Source organism: Ranitomeya imitator, chromosome 5, assembly GCF_032444005.1.
Source record: "Ranitomeya imitator isolate aRanImi1 chromosome 5, aRanImi1.pri, whole genome shotgun sequence".
NCBI lineage: Eukaryota > Metazoa > Chordata > Amphibia > Anura > Dendrobatidae > Ranitomeya > Ranitomeya imitator.
Window position 1 is genome coordinate 665,890,075 of NC_091286.1, and position 24,395 is coordinate 665,914,469.

Consider the following 24,395-nt stretch of genomic DNA (forward strand, 5'->3'; position numbering starts at 1 on the left):
GGCAATATACTACCTGGCTCTGTGCTGTATACTATGTCATTGGGCAATATACTACGTCGCTAGGCAATACACTATGTCGCTGGGCAATATACTACGAGACTGGGCAATATACTACATTGTTGGGCAATATACTACGTCGCTGGGCAATATAGTGTGTGACTGGGCAATATACTACGTAACTGGGCAATATACTGCGTCGCTGGGCAATATACTACTTCGCTGGGCAATATACTACGTGACTGGGCAATATACTACGTCGCTGGGCAATATACTACTTCACTGGGCAATATAGTACGTGACTGGGCAATATACTACGTGGCTGGGCAATATACTACGTGGCTGGGCAATATAGTACGTGGCTCTGTGCTGTATACTACGTCGCTGTGCAATATATTATGTGGCTGGGCAATATACTACGTGGCTGTGCTGTATACTACGTCGCTGTGCAATATACTACGTGGCTGGGCAATATACTACATCGGTGGGCAATATACTACGTGGCTGGGCAATAGACTACGTGTTTGGGCAATATACTACATGGCTGGGCAATATACTACAGTCATGGACAAAAATTTTGAGAATGAGACAAATATTAATTTTTCCAAAGTCTACTGCTTCATTTTTTCTAATGGCAATTTGCATATACTCCTGAATGTCAGAGTGATCAGCTTAACAGCAATTACTGCACTTGCAAAGTCAATATTTGCCCAGAAAATGAACTTTAACCCCCAAAACACATTTCAACATCATTGCAGTCCTGCCTTAAAAGGAGCAGATAACAGTGATTGAACCATTAACACAGGTGTGGGTGTTGATGAGGACAGGGCTGGCGATCAATCAGTCATGATTAGTGTTGAGCATTCCGATACCGCAAGTATCGGGTATCGGCCGATACTTGCGGTATCGGAATTCCGATACCGAGATCCGATATTTTTGTGATATCGGGTATCGGTATCGGAAGTGTAAAATAAAGAATTAAAATAAAAAATATTGTTATATTCACCTCTCCGGCGGCCCCTGGACATCAGCGGGAGGATCCGGCGTCCGGCACGGCTTCTTTCTTCAAAATGCGCGCCTTCAGGACCTGTGGAATGACGTCCCGGCTTCTGATTGGTCGCGTGCCGCCCATGTGACCGCCACGCGACCAATCAGAAGCCGCGACGTCATTCCTCAGCTAAAGTCCTAGAATGAGCGCCTTCTAGGACCTGAGGAATGACGTCGCGGCTTCTGATTGGTCGCGTGGCGGTCACATGGGCGGCACACGACCAATCAGAAGCCGGGACGTCATTCCACAGGTCCTGAAGGCGCGCATTTTGAAGAAAGAAGCCGTGCCGGACGCCGGATCCTCCCGCTGATGTCCAGGGGCCGCCGGAGAGGTGAATATAACAATATTTTTTATTTTAATTCTTTATTTTACACTTTAATATGGATCCCAGGGCCTGAAGGAGAGTTTCCTCTCCTTCAGACCCTGGGATCCATGAGGATACATTCCGATACTTGATGTCCCATTGACTTGTATTGGTATCGGATATCGGTATCGGCGATATCCGATATTTTTCGGGTATCGGCCGATACTATCCGATACCGATACTTTCAAGTATCGGACGGTATCGCTCAACACTAGTCATGATTAAGTAAGAATGACATCACTGGACACTTTAAAAGGAGGCTGGTGCTTGGCATCATTGTTTCTCTTCAATTAACAATGGTTATCTCTAAAGAAACACATGCAGCCATCATTGCACTGCACAAAAATGGCCTAACAGGGAAGAGTATCACAGCTACAAAGATTGCACCTCAGTCAACAATCTATCGCATCATCAAGAACTTCAAGGAGAGAGCTTCCATTGTTGTCAAAAAGGCTCCAGGGCGCCCAAGAAAGACCAGCAAGTGCCAGAACCGTATCTTAAAACTGTTTCAGCTGCGGGATAGGACTACCAGCAGTGCCGAGCTTGCTCAGGAATGGCAGCAGGCTGGTGTGAGTGCTTCTGCACGCACTGTGAGGCAGAGACTCTTTGAGCAAGGCCTGGTTTCAAGGAGGGCAGCAAAGAAGCCACTTCTCTCCAGAAAAAACATCAGGGACCGACTGATATTCTGCAAAAGGTACAGGGAGTGGACTGCTGAGGACTGGGGCAAAGTCATTTTCTCTGATGAATGTCCTTTTCGATTGTTTGGGACATCTGAAAAACAGCTTATTCGGAGAAGAAGAGGTGAGCGCTACCACCAGTCTTGTCTCATGCCAACTGTAAAGCATCCTGAAGCCATTCATGTGTGGGGTTGCTTCTCAGCCAAGGGAATCGGCTCACTCACAGTCTTGCCTAAAAACACAGCCATGAATAAAGAATGGTACCAGAATATCCTCCAAGAGCAACTTCTCCCAACCGTCCAAGAGCAGTTTGGCGCCCAACAATGCCTTTTCCAGCATGATGGAGCACCTTGCCATAAAGCAAAGGTGATAACTAAATGTCTCATGGAACAAAACATAGAGATTTGAGGTCCATGGCCTGGAAACTCCCCAGATCTTAATCCCATTGGGAACTTGTGGTCAATCATGAAGAGACGGGTGGACCAACAAAAACCAACAAATTCTGGCAAAATGCAAGCATTGATTATGCAAGAATGGACTGCTATCAGTCAGGATTTGGTCCAGAAGTTGATTTAGAGCATGCGAGGGAGAATTGCAGAGGTCTTGAAGAAGAAGGGTCAACACTGCAAATATTGACTTGCTGCATTAACTCATTCTAAGGCCGCTGTCACACTTGCGAGTTTTACGGACGTAAGAGCGCAGAAACTACGTCCGTAAAACTCGCAAAACATATGGCACAATTATTCTCTATGCCCCTACTCCTATCTGCCGTATTAAACTGATCAGTATTATACGGCTTTCTACGGCCGTACAAAATCGCAGCATGCTGCGTTTGTCACCGTACTGCGCAAGAAATACGCCAATGAAAGTCTATGGAAGCGTGAAAAATACGGATTACACACGGACAAGCAGTGTGACTTGCGAGAAATACGCAGCCGGCAATAAGCCGGCAATTCAGTGCAGTGTATAGTAAAATCACACTGACAGCTTCCAGTCCAATAGGTAGAATAAATGTGTACACATAGAATAGGTATATATATATATATATATATATATATGTCAGTGAGACACATATATGTATATATATTAATATTTATTCCAGCGCTATACAGCTTGAAAGCCGGTAATTCAATTACCGGCTTTTTCTTTCTCCTTCCTAAACCCGACATGATATGAGACATGGTTACATACAGTAAACCATGTCTTCTCTCCATTTTTTTTGCAGATTCCACACTAATAATGTCAGTAGTGTGTATCTGCAAAATTTGGCCGTTCTATCTACTAAATTAAAGGGTTAAATGGCGGAAAAAATTGGCGTGGGCTCCCGCGCAATTTTCTCCACCAGAGTAGTAAAGCCAGTGACTGAGGGCAGATATTAATAGCCTGGAGAGGGTCCATGGTTATTGGCCCCCCGGCTAAAAACACCTGCCCCCAGCCACCCCAGAAAAGGCACATCTGGAAGATGCGCCTATTCTAGCACTTGGCCACTCTCTTCCCACTCCCGTGTAGCAGTGGGATATGGGGTAATGAAGGGTTAATGCCACCTTGCTATTGTAAGGTGACATTAAGCCACATTAATAATGGAGAGGCATCAATTATGACACCTATCCATTATTAATCCAATTGTAGTAAAGGGTTAAATAAAACACAAACACATTATTTAAAATTATTTTAATGAAATAAAAACAATGGTTGTTGGAGTATTTTATTCGACGCCCAATCCAGTCACTGAAGACCCTCGTTCTATAACAAAAAAAACATAATAAACCAACAATATCCTTACCCTCCGCAGATCTGTAACGTCCAACGATGTAAATCCATCTGAAGGGGTTAAAATAATTTGCATCCACGAGCTTTGCTAATGCAATGATGCTCATGGCTGCAAAAACCCCGGAAAATGAAGGTAAAGTAGGTCAATGACCTATATTTACCTTCATTTGCGGTGAGGCGCCCTCTGCTGGTTGTCCTCATATGAACTCGAGCCTGGGAGCTTTCTAGGAAAGTTCCCACGATCTAGGAACAGCCAGCAGAGGGCGCCTCACCGCAAATGAAGCTAAATATAGATCATTGACCTATATTTAGCTTCATTCGCTGGGGTTTTGCAGAAATGAGCATCCTGCATTAGCGGAGCTCGTGTCTGCAAAATATTTTAACCCCTTCAGATGGATCTACATCGTTGGACGTGCCAGATCCTCGGAAGGTATGTATATTCTTGGTTTATTATTTTTTTTTTTTTACAGATCGAGGGTCTTCAGTGAGTGGATTGAGAGTAGAATAAATTAATACAACAACCTTTGTGATTTTTTCAATAAATTAATTTTTAATAATGTGTGTGTGTATTTTTTAATCCTTTACTAGTATTGGATTAATAATAGATAGGTGTCATAATTGAAGCCTCTCCATTATTAATTTGCCTTAATGTCACCTTACAATAGCAAGGTGGCATTAACCCTTCATTACCCCATATCCCACAGCTACACGGGAATGGGCAGAGAGTGGCCAAGTGCCAGAATAGGCGCATCTTCCAGATGTGCCTTTTCTGGGGTGGCTGGGGGCAGATGTTTTTAGCCAGGGGGGGGGGGGCAATAACCATGGACCCTCTCCAGGCTATTAATATCTGCCCTCAGTCACTGGCTTTACCACTCTGGCAGAGAAAATTGTGCGGGAGCCCACGCCAATTTTTTCCGCCATTTAACCCTTTAATTTACTAGCTAGAATGGCCAAATTTTGCATAGACACACTACTGAAATTAGTAGTGTGGAATATGCAAAAAAATGGGGATATGAGATGGTTTACTGTATGTAACCATGTCTCATATCATGTCGGGTTTAGGAAGGAGAAAGCAAAAGCCGGCAATTGAATTACCGGCTTTCTGCTATCTCGCGCTGGATGAAGTAATAATATATATACATATATGTGTCTCCCTGACATATATATATATATACAGTTAGGGCCAGAAATATTTGGACAGTGACACAAGTTTTGTTATTTTAGTTGTTTACAAAAACATGTTCAGAAATAAAATTATATATGTAATATGGGCTGAAAGTGCACACTCCCAGCTGCAATATGATAGTTTCCACATCCAAATCGGAGAAAGGGTTTAGGAATCATAGCTCTGTAATGCATAGCGTCCTCTTTTTCAAGGGACCAAAAGTAATTGGACAATGGACTCTAAGGGCTGCAATTAACTCTGAAGGCGTCTCCCTCGTTAACCTGTAATCAATGAAGTAGTTAAAAGGTCAGGGGTGGATTCCAGGTGTGTGGTTTTGCATTTGGAAGCTGTTGCTGTGAGCAGACAACATGCGGTCAAAGGAACTCTCAATTGAGGTGAAGCAGAACATCCTGAGGCTGAAAAAAAAGAAAAAATCCATCAGAGAGAAGCAGACATGCTTGGAGTAGCAAAATCAACAGTTGGGTACATTCTGAGAAAAAAGGAATTGACTGGTGAGCTTGGGAACTCAAAAAGGCCTGGGCGTCCACGGATGACAACAGTGGTGGATGATCGCCGCATACTTAATTTGGTGAAGAAGAACCCGTTCACAACATCAAGTGAAGTCCAGAACACTCTCAGTGAAGTAGGTGTATCTGTCTCTAAGTCAACAGTAAAGAGAAGACTCCATGACAGTAAATACAAAGGGTTCACATCTAGATGCAAACCATTCATCAATACCAAAAATAGACAGGCAAGAGTTAAATTTGCAGAAAAACACCTCAAGAAGCCAGCTCAGTTCTGGAAAAGTATTCTATGGACAGATGAGACAAAGATCAACCTGTACCAGAATGATGGGAAGAAAAAAGTTTGGAGAAGAAAGGGAACGGCACATGATCCAAGGCACACCACATCCTCTGTAAAACATGGGGGAGGCAACGTGATGGCATGGGCATGCATGGCTTTCAATGGCACTGGGTCACTTGTGTTTATTGATGACATAAGAGCAGACAAGAGTAGCCGGATGAATTCTGAAGTGTACCGGGATATACTTTCAGCCCAGATTCAGCCAAATGCTGCAAAGTTGATTGGACGGCGCTTCATAGTACAGATGGACAATGACCCCAAGCATACAGCCAAAGCTACCCAGGAGTTCATGAGTGCCAAAAAGTGGCACATTCTGCAATGGCCAAGTCAATCTCCAGATCTAAACCCAATTGAGCATGCATTTCACTTGCTCAAATCCAGACTTAAGACGGAAAGACCCACTAACAAGCAAGACCTGAAGGCTGCGGCTGTAAAGGCCTGGCAAAGCATTAAGAAGGAGGAAACCCAGCGTTTGGTGATGTCCATGGGTTCCAGACTTAAGGCAGTGATTGCCTCCAAAGGATTTGCAACAAAATATTGAAAATAAAAATATTTTCTTTGGGTTATGTTTATTTGTCCAATTACTTTTGACCTCCTAAAATGTGGAGTGTTTGTAAAGAAATGTGTACAATTCCTACATTTTCTATCAGATATTTTTGTTCAACCCTTCAAATTAAACGTTACAATCTGCACTTGAATTCTGTTGTAGAGGTTTCATTTCAAATCCAATGTGGTGGCATGCAGAGCCCAACTCGCGAAAATTGTGTCACTGTCCAAATATTTCTGGCCCTAACTGTATATATATATATATATATATATATATATGTTGTTTGTTTTTTTTTTTTAACACATGGATCCCTTGTATAGCCGTATGTCAGTTTTGCAAGCCTGCGATAAAAACACGCAGTACGGATGCCATACGGATTACATACGGGGGATGCCATGCGCAAAAAACGGTGACACACCCTGCCTATGGAGGAGCTACGGACCACTATTTTCGGGACTTTTCAGCGTATTACGGCCGTAATATACGGACCGTATTTTCATACGCTGTGTGTGACGCCGGCCTAACTGTCAATATAACCTATTGGTACTCATAATATGATTGCAATTATATTTCTGTATGTGATATAAACATCAGACAAACACTAATAAAAACCAGAGGGCAGCAGATCATGTGAAAATATAATTTTGGTGTCATTCTCAAAAATTTTGGCCATGACTGTACGTGGCTGGGCAATATACTACATTGCTGGGCAATATACTACGTGACTGGGCAATATACTACGTGACTGGGCAATATACTACATGGCTCTGTGCTGTATACTATGTCACTGGGCAATATACTACGTCGCTGGGCAATATACTACATCGCTGGGCAATATACTACGTGACTGGGCAATATACTACGTGACTGGGCAATATACTACGTCGCTGGGCAATATACTACGTCGCTGGGCAATATACTACGTGACTGGGCAATATACTACGTCGCTGGGCAATATACTACATGACTCTGTGCTGTATACTATGTCACTGGGCAATACACTACGTCGCTGGGCAATATACTACATCGCTGGGCAATATACTACATTGTTGGGCAATATACTACGTGACTGGGCAATATACTACGTCGCTGGGCAATATACTACATGGCTCTGTGCTGTATACTATGTCACTGGGCAATATACTACGTCGCTGGGCAATATACTACATCGCTGGGCAATATACTACGTGACTGGGCAATATGCTACGTGACTGGGCAATATACTACGTCGCTGGGCAATATACTATGTCGCTGGGCAACATACTACATGACTGGGCAATATACTACGTGACTGGGCAATATACTACGTGGCTGGGCAATATACAACGTCGCTGGGCAATATACTACGTGGCTGGGCAATAGACTACGTGTCTCTGCGGTATACTATGTCGCAGTGCAATATACTATGTCGCTGGGCAATATACTACATCGCTGGGCAATATACTATGTGACTGGGCAATATACTACATGACTGGGCAATATACTACGTGGCTGGGCAATAGACTACGTGGCTCTGCGGTATACTATGTCACTGTGCAATATACTACGTGACTGGGCAATATACTACATCGCTGGGCAATATACTACATGACTGGGCAATATACTACGTGACTGGGCAATATACTATGTCGCTGTGCAATATACTACGTCGCTGGGCAATATACTACGTCGCTGGGCAATATACTACGTGACTGGGCAATATACTACATGACTGGGCAATATACTATGTCGCTGGGCAATATACTACATCGCTGGACAATATACTGCGTCGCTGGGCAATGTACTACGTGACTGGGCAATATACTACGTGACTAGGCAACATACTATGTCGCTGGGCAATATGCTACGTCGCTGGGCAATATACTGCGTGACTGGGCAATATACTACGTGACTGGACAATATACTGCGTCGCTGGGCAATGTACTACGTGACTGGGCAATATACTACGTGACTGGGCAATATACTACGTGACTGGGCAATATACTATGTCGCTGGGCAATATACTACGTCGCTGGACAATATACTGCGTCGCTGGGCAATGTACTACGTGACTGGGCAATATACTACGTGACTGGGCAATATACTATGTCGCTGGGCAATATACTACGTCGCTGGGCAATATACTGCGTGACTGGGCAATATACTACGTGACTGGACAATATACTGCGTCGCTGGGCAATGTACTACGTGACTGGGCAATATACTACGTCGCTGGGCAATATACTACTTCGCTGGGCAATATACTACGTGACTGGGCAATATAGTACGTGACTGGGCATTATACTACGTGGCTCTGTGCTGTATACTATGTCGCTGTGCAATATATTATGTGGCTGGGCAATATAATATGTCACTGGGCAATATACTACGTGGCTGAGCAATATACTACGTGGCTGTGCTGTATGCTACATCGCTGTGCAATGTACTACGTGGCTGGGTAATATACTATGTTGCTGGGCAATATCCTTCGTCGCTGCGCAATATACTCTATGGCTGGGCAATAGACTATGTGGTTGGGCAATATACTACATGGTTGGGCAATAGACTACGTGGTTGGGCAATATACTACATGGTTGGGCAATATACTACGTGGCTGGGCAATTGTTATGTAGGCAATCCAGTGACACAGTGTGCCAGCAATCAGAGCACATACAGTGATTTGATAATAACCCAAAAACAATAGAACGAGCTCTGAGACGTGGAATCTCTGTAGACCGCAATACCTGAACCTATCCTAAACACAACTAAAGGCAGCTGTGGATTGCGCCTGTCACTACCTATGCAACTCGGCACAGCCTGAGGAGCTGACTAGCCTGAAGATAGAAAAACAAGCCTGACTTGCCTCAGAGAAATACCCCAAAGGAAAAGACAGCCCCCCACATATAATGACTGTTAGCAAGATGAAAAGACAAATGTAGGGATGAAATAGATTCAGCAAAGTGAGGCCCGATATTCTAGATAGAGCGAGGATAGCAAAGAGAACTTTGCAGTCTACAAAAAACCCTAAAGCAAAAAACCATGCAAAGGGGGCAAAAAGACCCACCGTGCCGAACTAACGGCACGGCGGTGCACCCTTTGCGTCTCAGAGCTTCCAGCAAAAACGAATAGACAAGCTGGACAGAAAAAGTAGCAACAAAAGCAAAGAAACACTTATCTAAGCAGAGCAGCAGGCCACAGGAAAGATCCAGAAGCTCAGGTCCAACACTGGAACATTGACAAGGAGCAAGGAAGACAGAATCAGGTGGAGTTAAATAACAAGGCAGCCAACGAGCTCACCAGAACACCTGAGGGAGGAAGCCCAGAAGCTGCAGTACCACTTGTGACCACAGGAGTGAATTCAGCCACAGAATTCACAACAGTACCCCCCCCTTGAGGAGGGGTCACCGAACCCTCACCAGAGCCCCCAGGCCGACCAGGATGAGCCACATGAAAGGCACGAACAAGATCTGGAGCATGGACATCAGAGGCAAAAACCCAGGAATTATCTTCCTGAGCATAACCCTTCCATTTAACCAGATACTGGAGTTTCCGTCTAGAGACACGAGAATCCAAAATTTTCTCCACAATATACTCCAATTCCCCCTCCACCAAAACAGGGGCAGGAGGCTCAACAGATGGAACCATAGGTGCCACGTATCTCCGCAACAACGACCTATGGAATACATTATGTATGGAAAAGGAGTCCGGGAGGGTCAGACGAAAGGACACAGGATTGAGAATCTCAGAAATCCTACACGGACCAATAAAACGAGGTTTAAATTTAGGAGAGGAAACCTTCATAGGAATATGACGAGAAGATAACCAAACCAGATCCCCAACACGAAGTCGGGGACCCACACGGCGTCTGCGATTAGCGAAAAGTTGAGCCTTCTCCTGGGACAAGGCCAAATTGTCCACTACCTGAGTCCAGATCTGCTGCAACCTGTCCACCACAGAATCCACACCAGGACAGTCCGAAGACTCAACCTGTCCTGAAGAGAAACGAGGATGGAACCCAGAATTGCAGAAAAATGGAGAGATTAAGGTAGCCGAGCTGGCCCGATTATTAAGGGCGAACTCAGCCAACGGCAAAAAGGACACCCAATCATCCTGGTCTGCAGAAACAAAACATCTCAGATATGTCTCCAAGGTCTGATTGGTTCGTTCGGTCTGGCCATTAGTCTGAGGATGGAAAGCCGAGTAAAAAGACAGGTCAATGCCCATCCTGCCACAAAAGGCTCGCCAAAACCTCGAAACAAACTGGGAACGGCACGGTGGCGCAGTGGTTAGCACAGCAGCCTTGCAGCGCTGGGGTCCTGGGTTCTAATCCCATCCAGGACAACATCTGCAAAGAGTTTGTATGTTCTCTCCGTGTTTGCGTGGGTTTCCTCCGGGCACTCCGGTTTCCTCCCACATTCCAAAGACATACTGATAGGGATTCTAGATTGTGAGCCCCATCGGGGACAGTGATGATAATGTGTGCAAAACTGTAAAGCGCTGCGGAATATGTTAGCGCTATATAAAAATAAAGATTATTATTATTATTAACCTCTGTCAGAAACAATATTCTCAGGAATGCCATGCAAACGAACCACATGCTGGAAGAACAAAGGCACCAAATCAGAGGAGGAAGGCAATTTAACCAAGGGCACCAGATGGACCATTTTAGAAAAGCGATCACAGACCACCCAAATGACTGACATCTTTTGAGAAACGGGAAGGTCAGAAATGAAATCCATTGAAATATGTGTCCAAGGCCTCTTTGGGACTGGCAAGGGCAGAAGCAACCCACTGGCACGTGAACAGCAGGGCTTAGCCCTAGCACAAATCCCACAGGACTGCACAAAAGTACGTACATCCCGTGACAGAGATGGCCACCAGAAGGATCTAGCCACTAACTCTCTGGTACCAAAGATTCCAGGATGACCAGCCAACACCGAACAATGAAGTTCAGAGATAACTTTAGTAGTCCACCTATCAGGGACGAACAGTTTCTCCGCCGGACAACGATCAGGTTTATTCTCCTGAAATTTTTGCAACACTCGCCGCAAATCAGGGGAGATGGCAGACACAATGACTCCTTCCTTGAGGATACTCGCCGGCTCAGATGAACCCGGAGAGTCGGGCACAAAACTCCTAGACAGAGCATCCGCCTTCACATTTTTAGAGCCCGGAAGGTACGAAATCACAAAATCGAAGCGGGCAAAAAATAACGACCAACGGGCCTATCTAGGATTCAAGCGCTTGGCAGACTCGAGATAAGTAAGGTTCTTATGATCAGTCAATACCACCACGCGATGCTTAGCTCCTTCAAGCCAATGACGCCATTCCTCGAATGCCCACTTCATGGCCAGCAACTCTCGGTTGCCCACATCATAATTACGCTCAGCAGCCGAAAACTTCCTGGAAAAGAAAGCACATGGTTTCAACACTAAGCAACCAGAACCTCTCTGTGACAAAACCGCCCCTGCTCCAATCTCAGAAGCATCAACCTCGACCTGGAACGGAAGAGAAACATCTGGTTGACACAACACAGGGGCAGAACAAAAACGATGCTTCAACTCCTGAAAAGCTTCCACAGCAGCAGAAGACCAATTAACCAAATCAGCACCCTTCTTGGTCAAATCGGTCAATGGTTTGGCAATGCTAGAAAAATTACAGATGAAGCGACGATAAAAATTAGCAAAGCCCAGGAATTTTTGCAGACTTTTCAGAGATGTCGGCTGAGTCCAATCCTGGATGGCTTGGACCTTAACCGGATCCATCTCGATAGTAGAAGGGGAAAAGATGAACCCCAAAAATGAAACTTTCTGCACACCGAAGAGACACTTTGATCCCTTCACAAACAAAGAATTAGCACGCAGGACCTGGAAAACCATTCTGACCTGCTTCACATGAGAGACCCAATCATCTGAGAAGATCAAAATGTCATCCAAGTAAACAATCAGGAATTTATCCAGATACTCACGGAAGATGTCATGCATAAAAGACTGAAACACAGATGGAGCATTGGCAAGTCCGAACGGCATCACTAGATACTCAAAATGACCCTCGGGCGTATTAAATGCAGTTTTCCATTCATCTCCTTGCCTGATTCTCACCAGATTATACGCACCACGAAGATCTATCTTAGTGAACCAACTAGCCCCCTTAATCCGAGCAAACGAGTCAGATAACAATGGCAAGGGATACTGAAATTTAACAGTGATCTTATTAAGAAGGCGGTAATTAATACATGGTCTCAGCGAACCATCCTTCTTGGTTACAAAAAAGAACCCTGCTCCCAGTGGTGATGACGAAGGGCGAATATGTCCCTTCTCCAGGGATTCCTTCACATAACTGCGCATAGCGGAGTGTTCAGGCACAGATAAATTAAATAATCGACCTTTAGGGAATGTACTACCAGGAATCAAATTGATAGCACAATCACAATCCCTATGCGGAGGTAGGGCATCGGACTTGGGCTCTTCAAATACATCCTGATAATCAGACAAGAACTCTGGGACCTCAGAAGGAGTGGATGACGAAATAGAGAAAAATGGAACATCACCATGTATCCCCTGACAACCCCAGCTGGATACCGACATAGAGTTCCAATCCAATACTGGATTATGGGTTTGCAGCCATGGCAACCCCAACACGACCACATCATGCAGATTATGTAGCACCAGAAAGCGAATAACTTCCTTATGTGCAGGAGCCATGCACATGGTCAGCTGGGTCCAGTACTGAGGTTTATTCTTGGCCAAAGGTGTAGCATCAATTCCTCTCAAAGGAATAGGACACCGCAAAGGCTCCAAGAAAAACCCACAACGTTTAGCATAATCCAAATCCATCAGATTCAGGGCAGCGCCTGAATCCACAAACGCCATGACAGAATACGATGACAAAAAGCATATCAAGGTAATGGACAGAAGGAATTTGGATTGTACAGTACCAATGACGGCAGACCTATCGAACCGCTTAGTGCGCTTAGGACAATCAGAAATAGCATGAGTGGAATCACCACAGTAGAAACACAGACCATTCAGACGTCTGTGTTCTTGCCGTTCAACTCTGGTCATAGTCCTATCGCACTGCATAGGCTCAGGTTTAATCTTAGACAATACCGCCAAATGGTGCACAGATTTACGCTCGCGCAAGCGTCGACCGATCTGAATGGCCAAAGACATAGACTCATTCAAACCAGCAGGCATAGGAAAACCCACCATGACATCCTTAAGAGCCTCAGAGAGACCCTTTCTGAACAAAGCTGCCAGCGCAGATTCATTCCACAGAGTGAGTACAGACCACTTCCTAAATTTCTGACAATATACTTCTATATCATCCTGACCCTGACACAAAGCCAGCAAATTTTTCTCAGCCTGATCCACTGAATTAGGCTCATCGTAAAGCAATCCGAGCGCCAGGAAAAACGCATTTACATTACTCAATGCAGGGTCTCCTGGCGCAAGAGAAAATGCCCAGTCCTGAGGGTCGCCGCGCAAAAAAGAAATAATAATCAAAACCTGTTGAATAGGATTACCAGAAGAATGAGGTTTCAAGGCCAGAAATAGCTTACAATTATTTTTGAAATTAAGAAACTTAGTTCTATCACCAAGAAACAAATCAGGAATAGGAATTCTTGGTTCTAACATAGATTTCTGATCAATAGTATCTTGAATCCTTTGTACATTTGTAACGAGATTATTCATTGAAGAGCACAGACCCTGAATATCCGTGTCCACACCTGTGTCCTGAAACACCCAAATGTCTAGGGGAAAAAAAGGACTGAACACAGAGCTGAGAAAAAAAAATGATGTCAGAACTTCTTTTTTCCCTCTATTGAGAATCATTAGGTTGGCTCCTTGTACTGTTATGTAGGCAATCCAGTGACACAGTGTGCCAGCAATCAGAGCACATACAGTGATTTGATAATAACCCAAAAACAATAGAACGAGCTCTGAGACGTGGAATCTCTGTAGACTGCAATACCTGAACCTATCCTAAACACAACTAAAGGCAGCTGTGGATTGCGCCTGTCACTACCTATGCAACTCGGCACAGCCTGAGGAGCTGACTAGCCTGAAGATAGAAAAACAAGCCTGACTTGCCTCAGAGAAATACCCCAAAGGAAAAGGCAGCCCCCCACATATAATGACTGTTAGCAAGATGAAAAGACAAACGTAGGGATGAAATAGATTCCGCAAAGTGAGGCCCGATATTCTAGATAGAGCGAGGATAGCAAAGAGAACTTTGCAGTCTACAAAAAACCCTAAAGCAAAAAACCACGCAAAGGGGGCAAAAAGACCCACCGTGCCGAACTAACGGCACGGCGGTGCACCCTTTGCGTCTCAGAGCTTCCAGCAAAAACGAATAGACAAGCTGGACAGAAAAAGTAGCAACAAAAGCAAAGAAACACTTATCTAAGCAGAGCAGCAGGCCACAGGAAAGATCCAGAAGCTCAGGTCCAACACTGGAACATTGACAAGGAGCAAGGAAGACAAAATCAGGTGGAGTTAAATAACAAGGCAGCCAACGAGCTCACCAGAACACCTGAGGGAGGAAGCCCAGAAGCTGCAGTACCACTTGTGACCACAGGAGTGAATTCAGCCACAGAATTCACAACAGGCAATATACTACGTGGCTCTGTGCTGTATACTACGTCACTGGGCAATATACTACGTCGCTAGGCAATATACTACGTCGCTGGGCAATATACTACGTGACTGGGCAATATACTACGTGACTGGGCAATATATTACGTTGCTGGGCAATATACTACTTCGCTGGGCAATATACTACGTGACTGGGCAATATACTATGTGACTGGGCAATATACTATGTGGCTGGGCAATATATTACGTGGCTGGGCAATATAGTACGTGGCTGGGCAATATATTACGTCGCTGTGCAATATATTATGTGGCAGGGCAATATACTACGTCACTGGGCAATATACTATGTGGCTGAGCAATATACTACGTGGCTGTGCTGTATACTACGTCGCTGTGCAACATACTACGTGGCTGGGCAATATACTCTGTTGCTGGGCAATATACTATGTCGCTGGGCAATATACTCTGTGGCTGGGCAATAGACTATGTGGTTGGGCAATATACTACATGGCTGGGCAATATACTACGTGGCTGGGCAATATACTACATTTTTGGGCAATATACTACGTGACTGGGCAATATACTACATGGCTCTGTGCTGTATACTACGTCACTGGGCAATATACTACGTCACTCTGCAATATACTACGTGACTGGGCAATATACTACGTGACTGGGCAATATACTACGTCGCTGGGCAATATACTACGTCGCTGGGCAATATACTATGTGACTGGGCAATATACTACGTCGCTGGGCAATATACTACGTCGCTGGGCAATATACTACGTTGCTGGGTAATATGCTACGTGACTGGGCAATATACTATGTGACTGGCAATATACTACGTGGCTGGGCAATATGGTACGTGGCTGAGCAATATAGTACGTGACTGGGCAATATACTACGTGACTGGGCAATATACTACATGGCTGGGCAATATACTACGTGGCTGGGCAATATACTACGTGGCTGGCCAATATACTACGTGGCTGGCCAATATAGTACGTGGACATGCATATTCTAGAATACCAGATGCGTTAGAATCTGGCCACAATCTAGTATATATATATATATATATTGTGAGGTGCCAAGGGGAGAAGTACTAGAAAACAGATATGTTTCTCCCCGTTTCATTTCATATGTATCACGGTATTGATTGTGAAGCTGTTTATTTCTCTGTAATCCGGTCCTGGTTTCTTTAGTGATCAGCCTGAAAGCTCTGGTGCTTCCCTTCCACACATACGATCCAGCTTTTGCTTCAGCTGATATAATCAAGGAACTGCTGGGATCTCAGTCTCTCATCTGCTGGTCTGGGAGCTGACACAGTAAGGTTGCACAAACTTCTTTCTTGTTGTATAGGTTTATTTTGCAGTTAGTATCTTGTTGTTAGTTAGTGGCCAGACGGCCTTAGACATTTTATTTCATGTTTGGCACGTGTAACATTGTACGGCAAATGTGTACAATAAATACACCTGACACATACCTGTGTGGAACTCGCTAGCCTGCTATTGTTCGTTGTGACTCCATAGCCACCTGCTTGGGCCAAAGCAGAGATCCCTGATGAGCTATATTCCCACAAATGGTTTTGAGAATGCGGGCATAGTGGCTGTTGGACTGTGACTGCAGATAAAGTGCTCTGTGTATGTCCTGGCTGAAAGCTCATGTGCTTTTGAAGAGCCAAGAGTCCAGTAATATGGAGGAACTAGTGAAACAGTTATTGCAGGCAAATGTGCAACAACAGCAGACCAATACTTACTTCCAGCAAGCCCTGGACCAGCAAAACCAGATTCAGCAAGAGCAGTTGAATGCAATAAAGCAGGCTTTGATTCGGCAGCCCCGAGATGAGAGGGATCATGCACAAAGTGTTGCTGGTGCACGGAAAGCCGTACAAAAAACCCTGCTTAAAATGACTGCTGACGATGATGTAGAAGCGTATCTCACCGTATTTGAACGTATTGCAGAACGTGAGCATTTACCGGTGGACATGTGGGCTGAAGTGGTTGCGCCATTTCTGAGTGGAGATCCACAAAAGGCCTATTACGATTTAAGTGGAGTGGATGCTATGGACTATACCAAATTAAAAAGCGAAATCCTGGCAAGGCTTGGAGTAAACACATATGTACGAGCACAGAGGGTACATTTATGGACTTTTGTGGAAGATCAGCCAGCCCGCTCACAAATGCATGATCTTATCCATCTAGTAAAAAAATGGCTGCAACCAGAGATTTTGACATCTGCAGAGATGGTGGAACGTGTTGTTCTAGACAAGTACCTGCGGTCCTTGCCCCCTAAGTTACAGAGGTGGGTTGGACAAGGTGACCCATATACAGCCGACCAGTTGGTGAATATGGTCGAACGCTACAATGCTTCCGAAAGCCTACTCCAAGGGACGTTATCACCTCGCTGGGCTCCCAAGAAATCGCCAGAAAATACTGCGAGACCTACTTCATCTTCAAAAGAAGAGAACGTTGCAATAAAGGGTAGCAGACCCACAAAGAACTATGGAGGTGGTACAGTCTCACAGCAATTCAACAGACCCTATCAGGCGTCTCCGGCGAGGAAGCAAGGACCTATACAATGTTGGCGATGTCGCGGGCTTGGCCATGTAGCAGCTAACTGCCCAATGACTACAGAGCCAATGGACTGTAATGCTATGAGACGTCTTTCGTTATATGTACAGTCAGTCTGTGTTGCAGAGGTCCTCACAGGAAATGAACGACACGTGTGTTGCCTCGAGGTCGACGGCCATAGTGTGAATGCCGTCTTGGATTCCGGCAGTCAAGTAACTCTGGTACATGCCAGTTTGGTGGACCCTAGAGCCCTAACGAACTCAACCCTGGGCATTAGTTGCATCCATGGCGATATAAAAAACTACCCCACTGCCTGGGTCACCCTTGCCACGCCAGTAGGAACCAAAAGACATCAAGCGGCAGTCCTAAAGTCTATGGGACATGATGTAATATTGGGGAGAGACTTTCCCTTATTTTGGGACTTGTGGAACCTTAAAAATGGCATGACCACTCTAGTTGAGGAGGGTGCCGTGGGGCTAACCCCTGAGCTATTGCAGCAAGAGGGGGGGAGTCCATCTCAGAGGTAACTCCAGAATCTGTAGACTCACCTCTGGCTGTATATGCAGGCGATGCAAGTGAACTAGAGGAGGCTATAGAAATGCCAGGTCTTGAGGTGGCCCGTGGTAAGTTCGGGACCGCTCAACACCAGGACCCTACTCTGGCAAGGGCATGGGAAAATGTAAAGGTCTCTGAGGGAAGACCATTGTACCCAGGGGCTCAAAATGAGTTCCCACACCTAGCTGTGCAGCAGGGTATGCTGTATCATATAGACAAAGTGCGAGGGGTGGCGGTAGAGCAACTAGTGGTGCCCAAGTCCTTTCGTCAGGTAGTTTTGGAACTGGCACATAAACATCCCTTGGGGGGACACCTGGCCGGAGAAAAAACAAAACACCGTATTCTGCAGTGTTTCTTTTGGCCGGGTCTAGGGGGGGACGTGACCCGGTATTGTCAGTCCTGTCCTACGTGTCAATTGACCACACCTATGTCACATTTTAGAAGCCCCCTTGTGCCCTTACCAATAATAGAGGTGCCCTTCGAGAGGATAGCAATGGATATAGTGGGTCCATTAGTTAATTCTGCCAGGGGACATCAGTACATTTTGGTAGTACTAGATTATGCCACTCGTTACCCTGAAGCAGTGCCTCTGCGGAATGCCAATGCGAAAGCAATTTCAAAGGAGCTTGTTAATATGTTTTCTCGCACCGGCATTCCGAAAGAAATACTAACAGATCAGGGAACCCCCTTTATGTCTCGAATACTTAAGGACTTGTGTAACCTACTAAAAATCTCCCACTTGCGTACTTCAGTATATCACCCTCAGACTGACGGGTTGGTGGAGCGATTTAATAAAACCCTGAAGGGAATGTTGAAAAGCGTGGTAGATAAGGACGGGAGGGATTGGGATGCTCTCCTACCATATCTCCTGTTCGCTATACGGGAAGTACCCCAATCCTCCACAGGCTTTTCGCCTTTTGAGTTAGTTTACGGGCGATGTCCTAGAGGCCTGTTAGATATTGCTAAAGAGACTTGGGAACAAGAGGTGACTCCTTATCGCAGTGTAATTGAACACGTAATGCTTATGCAAGATAGAATTGAGGCGGTCATGCCAATAGTTAAAGAATGTTTAGAACGTGCGCAACAGGTCCAAAGCATGGTATATAACTGAGCGGCTAAAACACGAGTCTTTCAACCCGGAGACAGGGTGTTAGTATTAGTACCCACTGTAGAAAATAAATTTCTTGCGAAGTGGCAGGGCCCATACGAGGTGTTGGAGAGAATAGGTGAAGTGAATTATAAGATATATCAACCAGACAAGAGGAAAACCGAACAAATCTACCACATAAACTTGCTTAAGGCTTGGTGGGACATGGAGAGTCTAATGACAAAAGCCACCCTTATTGATGGACCTCGTAGGGCACCCCCATCTGTGGTAAATGACCCCCAGGTAGCATTGCCAGAGGTGGGTATTGCAGAGACACTATCCGAAAGTCAGAAACGAGAGACTAAGGAATTTATACAGAAAAACGCAGAGGTTTTTTCAGAGCTTTCTGGTCGTACTCACTTAATTAAACACGACATTGTTACTGATCCACAGGTCCGTGTACGACTAAAACCATATCGAATTCCGGAGGCTCGGAGACAAGCCATTGCCCAGGAAGTCGAGAAAATGTTAGAACTTGGAGTCATTGAAGAGTCCCGAAGTGATTGGGCTAGCCCAATCGTGCTAGTGCCCAAACCCGATGGGACTATTAGGTTTTGTAATGATTTTCGGAAATTAAATGAGGTATCAAAATTCGATGCCTACCCGATGCCGAGAGTTGATGAACTTATAGAGAGACTGGGTTCGGCCAGGTACATATCTACTATCGACTTAACAAAAGGTTATTGGCAGATTCCCCTCACGGATTCAGCCAAAGAGAAAACGGCCTTTGTAACGCCCCAGGGACTGTTCCAGTACCGTGATATGCCATTTGGGTTGCATGGTGCTGCAGCCACCTTCCAACGTCTAATAGATATTGTCCTTAAATCCCACGTCCGGTATGCGTCCGCATACTTGGACGATATCATTGTCTTTAGTGATGACTGGGACACACATTTGTCAAAAGTACAATCCGTCTTAGACTCGATAAAAACTGCTGGGTTAACTGCCAATCCTAAGAAATGTACCTTGGGATTGGAAGAGGCTCGCTATCTGGGATATAGCATAGGGCGAGGAGTCGTAAAGCCACAGACCAATAAAGTGGACGCTATTCAGAATTGGCCACGACCGGTCAACAAAAAACAGGTCAGAGCCTTTTTAGGGATCGTTGGCTATTATAGGCGCTTCATTAAAAATTTTGCCACCATCGCGGCCCCTCTCACAGAGCTTACCAAGGGCTCAAAATCTATCACAATAAATTGGAACGCAGAAGCAGAGAAGGCCTTTCAGTATTTGAAAACGGTCCTCTGTGACCAACCAGTGTTGGTTGCCCCTGACTTTAAACGGGAGTTTATTGTCCAAACGGACGCCTCTGGTGTCGGCCTCGGTGCAGTGTTGTCACAGGAAGTGAATGGTGAGGAACACCCAGTAAGCTATCTGAGTAGGAAGCTTACCAGGGCAGAAAAGAATTATAGCGTGGTTGAGCGCGAAGCCCTGGCTGTGAAATGGGCCCTATTCACCTTACGCTATTTTTTACTAGGTCGCCAATTTAGGCTAGTAATGGACCATTCACCCCTAACATGGATGTCCCGCGCAAAAGAGGGCAATGCGAGGGTGACACGCTGGTTCTTGGCATTACAACCTTTTAACTTTTCCGTTGAGCACAGGGCAGGCGCAGCGCACGGGAATACAGATGCGTTATCCAGAACACACTGCTTAGTGACTCATCGTGTCCGACCCTACAGGCTCGAACAAAGGAAGGGGGTATGTGAGGTGCCAAGGGGAGAAGTACTAGAAAACAGATATGTTTCTCCCCGTTTCATTTCATATGTATCACGGTATTGATTGTGAAGCTGTTTATTTCTCTGTAATCCGGTCCTGGTTTCTTTAGTGATCAGCCTGAAAGCTCTGGTGCTTCCCTTCCACACATACGATCCAGCTTTTGCTTCAGCTGATATAATCAAGGAACTGCTAGGATCTCAGTCTCTCATCTGCTGGTCTGGGAGCTGACACAGTAAGGTTGCACAAACTTCTTTCTTGTTGTATAGGTTTATTTTGCAGTTAGTATTTTGTTGTTAGTTAGTGGCCAGACGGCCTTAGACATTTTATTTCATGTTTGGCACGTGTAACATTGTACGGCAAATGTGTACAATAAATACACCTGACACATACCTGTGTGGAACTCGCTAGCCTGCTATTGTTCGTTGTGACTCCATAGCCACCTGCTTGGGCCAAAGCAGAGATCCCTGATGAGCTATATTCCCACAATATATATATATATATATATATATATATATATATATATATGGAAAAAGTTTGGGCACCCCTATTAATCTTAAGCTTAATGTTTTATAAAAAAAAAATTTTCAGCTATTTCAGTTTCATATATCTAATAACTGTTGGACAGTAATGTTTCTGGCTTGAAATGAGGTTTATTGTAATAACAGAAAATGTGCAATCTGCATTCAAACAAAATTTTACAGGTGAATAAGTATGGGCACCCTTATCATTTTCTTGTTTTAAATACTCCTACCTACTTTTTACTGACTTACTAAAGCACTTTTTTTGGTTTTGTAACCTCATTGAGCTTTGAACTTCATAGCCAGGTGTATGCAATCATGAGAAAAGCTACTTAAAGTGGCCACTTGCAAGTTGTTCTCCTGTTTGAATCTCCTCTGAAGAGTGGCATCATGGGCTCCTCAAAACAACTGTCTAATGATCTGAAAAAAAATATTATTCTACATAGTTGTTCAGGGGAAGGATACAAAAAGCTCTCTCAGAGATTTAACCTGTCAATTTCCACTGTGAGGAACATAGAAAGGAAATGGAAGAACACAGGTACAGTTCTTGTTAAGGCCAGAAGTGGCAGGCCAAGAAAAACATCAGAAAGGCAGAGAAGAAGAATGGTGAGATCAGTCAAGGACAATCCTCAGACCACCTCCAGAGAGCTGCAGCATCAACTTGCTGCAGATGGTGTCACTGTGCATCAGTCAACTATACAACGCACTTTGCACAAGGAGAAGCTGTATGGGAGAGTGATGCGAAAGAAGCCGTTTCTGCAAGCAGGCCACAAACAGAGTCGGCTGAGGTATGCAAAAGCACATTTGGAGAAGCCAATTTCTTTTTGGAAGAGGGTCCTGTGGATTAATGAAACCAAGATTGAGTTGTTTGGTCATACAAAAAGGCGTTATGCATGGCGGCAAAAAAACACAGCATTCCAAGAAAAACACTTGCAACCCACAGTAAAATTTGGTGGTGGTTTCCTCATGCTTTGGGGCTGTGTGGCCAATGCCAGCACCGGGAATCTAGTTAATGTTGAGGGACGCATGGATTCCTCTTAGTATCAGCAAATTCTTGACAATAATGTTCATGAATCAGTGACAAAGTTGAAGTTATGCAGGGGATGGATCTTTCAGCAAGACAATGATCCAAAACACCGCTCCAAATCTACTCAGGCATTCATGCAGAGGAACAATTACACTGTTCTGGAATGGCCATCCCAGTCCCCAGACCTGAATATCATTGAACATCTGTGGGATCATTTGAAGAGGGCTGTCCATGCTCGGCGACCATCAAACTTAACTGAACTGGAATTGTTTTGTAAAGAGGAATGGTCAAAAATACCTTCATCCAGGATCCAGGAACTCATTAAAAGCTACAGGAAGCAACTAGAGGCTGTTATTTTTGCAAAAGGAGGATCTACTAAATATTAATGTCACTTTTCTGGTGGGGTGCCCATACTTATGCACCTGTCAAATTTTGTTTGAATGCAGATTGCACATTTTAGTACAATAAACCTCATTTCAAGGCAGAAACATTACTGTGTCCAACAGTTATTCGATATATGAAACTGAAATAGCTGTTGCAAAAAAAACAATTTTTATAAAACATTAAGCTTAAGATTAATAGGGGTGCCCAAACTTTTTTCATATAACTGTATATATTCAAGCCAAAAAAATCCAAGCAAACTGTGTGAAGAAAGTCTACAATAAACAAACCCTTCTAAATATTTACTCTCTCCATCATGTGGCTTATTATATTCCCATTCCTTCCAGGCAACAGAATCATAAACATTTAGGATAAAAATGTGAAATTACTGAATGTTACCTCGTGCATTGTCAGATATGGTCTGTCCATGTCTAGAATGTGCAGATTTCCAATGATTGGTAGCGGTCGAGGTCCGGGGGGCAAATTATAAGCATTTTTTTTCCATTCAAAGAAAAACAGGACAAAAAGAAGACATAAAATAATAGATAGAACCAATGTGATGGGATCAGATGGGATCATAATGCCAGGAAGGGTTTCTGTAGAAAGACAAAGAGAAGCATAAAAATGTGCAAACATCTATAAACATTATCTTATCTATATCTATTTATGTATTGCATGTCTTTCTTTCTTTCTTTCTTTCTTTCTTTCTTTCTTTCTTTCTTTCTTCAGAATATCTATAAATCTATCCTACCGTACCTAAAATCCTTCCGTATTCTCAGTATTATTTTTCTATCCCTCAGCATTTATTCTTACGTTGTTAATGAAATGTTCCCGACTGGATCCTGCTCTTCTCTGTGATTTTGCAGTTCTGATTCACATTGCATAACACTGAAAATGTAATGTGATATTTACAATCCGCCCAGATATCTCGGCCAAGAAATTGTTTTCTTTGAGATTTGTTGTGCTATGGAGCAAAGTTTTCCAGTAATAGAGTTCAGTTAAAAATTAAATTTAACTGACTGGAGGACCCAACATGTCCATGAATAGCACAGATAAGTGGTGAGGATTTTCAGATCGGTGGACTACGTTCTCCTACAGCTGGAGCTGGTTATATACAGTGGGGCAAAAAAGTATTTAGTCAGCAATAGTGCAAGTTCCACCACTTAAGAAGATGAGAGGCGTCTGTAATTTACATCATAGGTAGACCTCAACTATGGGAGACAAATTGAGAAAAAAAAATCCAGAAAATCACATTGTCTGTTTTTTTATCATTTTTTTTGCATATTATGGTGGAAAATAAGTATTTGGTCAGAAACAAACAATCAAGATATCTGGCTCTCACAGACCTGTAACTTCTTCTTTAAGAGTCTCCTCTTTCCTCCACTCATTACCTGTAATAATGGCACCTGTTTAAACTTGTTATCAGTATAAAAAGACACCTGTGCACACCCTCAAACAGTCTGACTC

The 24,395-nt window shown here is 44.3% G+C and overlaps 1 protein-coding gene across 3 annotated transcripts in view; it reads right to left on the minus strand.

The window, feature by feature from the left end:
• Positions 1-24,053, minus strand: part of LOC138638726 (cytochrome P450 2K1-like) — a 384,462-nt gene extending 360,409 nt beyond the window's left edge. The window contains exons 1-2 of one of the 3 annotated variants that reach the window (XM_069728255.1): positions 23,742-24,053; positions 23,328-23,524 (exon numbers count right to left, since the gene is read on the minus strand). In XM_069728255.1, coding sequence (XP_069584356.1) covers positions 23,328-23,507 — 180 coding nt within the window. In that variant the 5' untranslated portion in view covers positions 23,508-23,524; positions 23,742-24,053. Of the gene's footprint in view, positions 1-23,327; positions 23,525-23,684 lie in introns of all 3 variants that reach the window. The other 2 variants (XM_069728256.1, XM_069728257.1) reach the window with 2 other exon arrangements.
• Between the last annotated feature and the right edge of the window lie 342 nt (positions 24,054-24,395).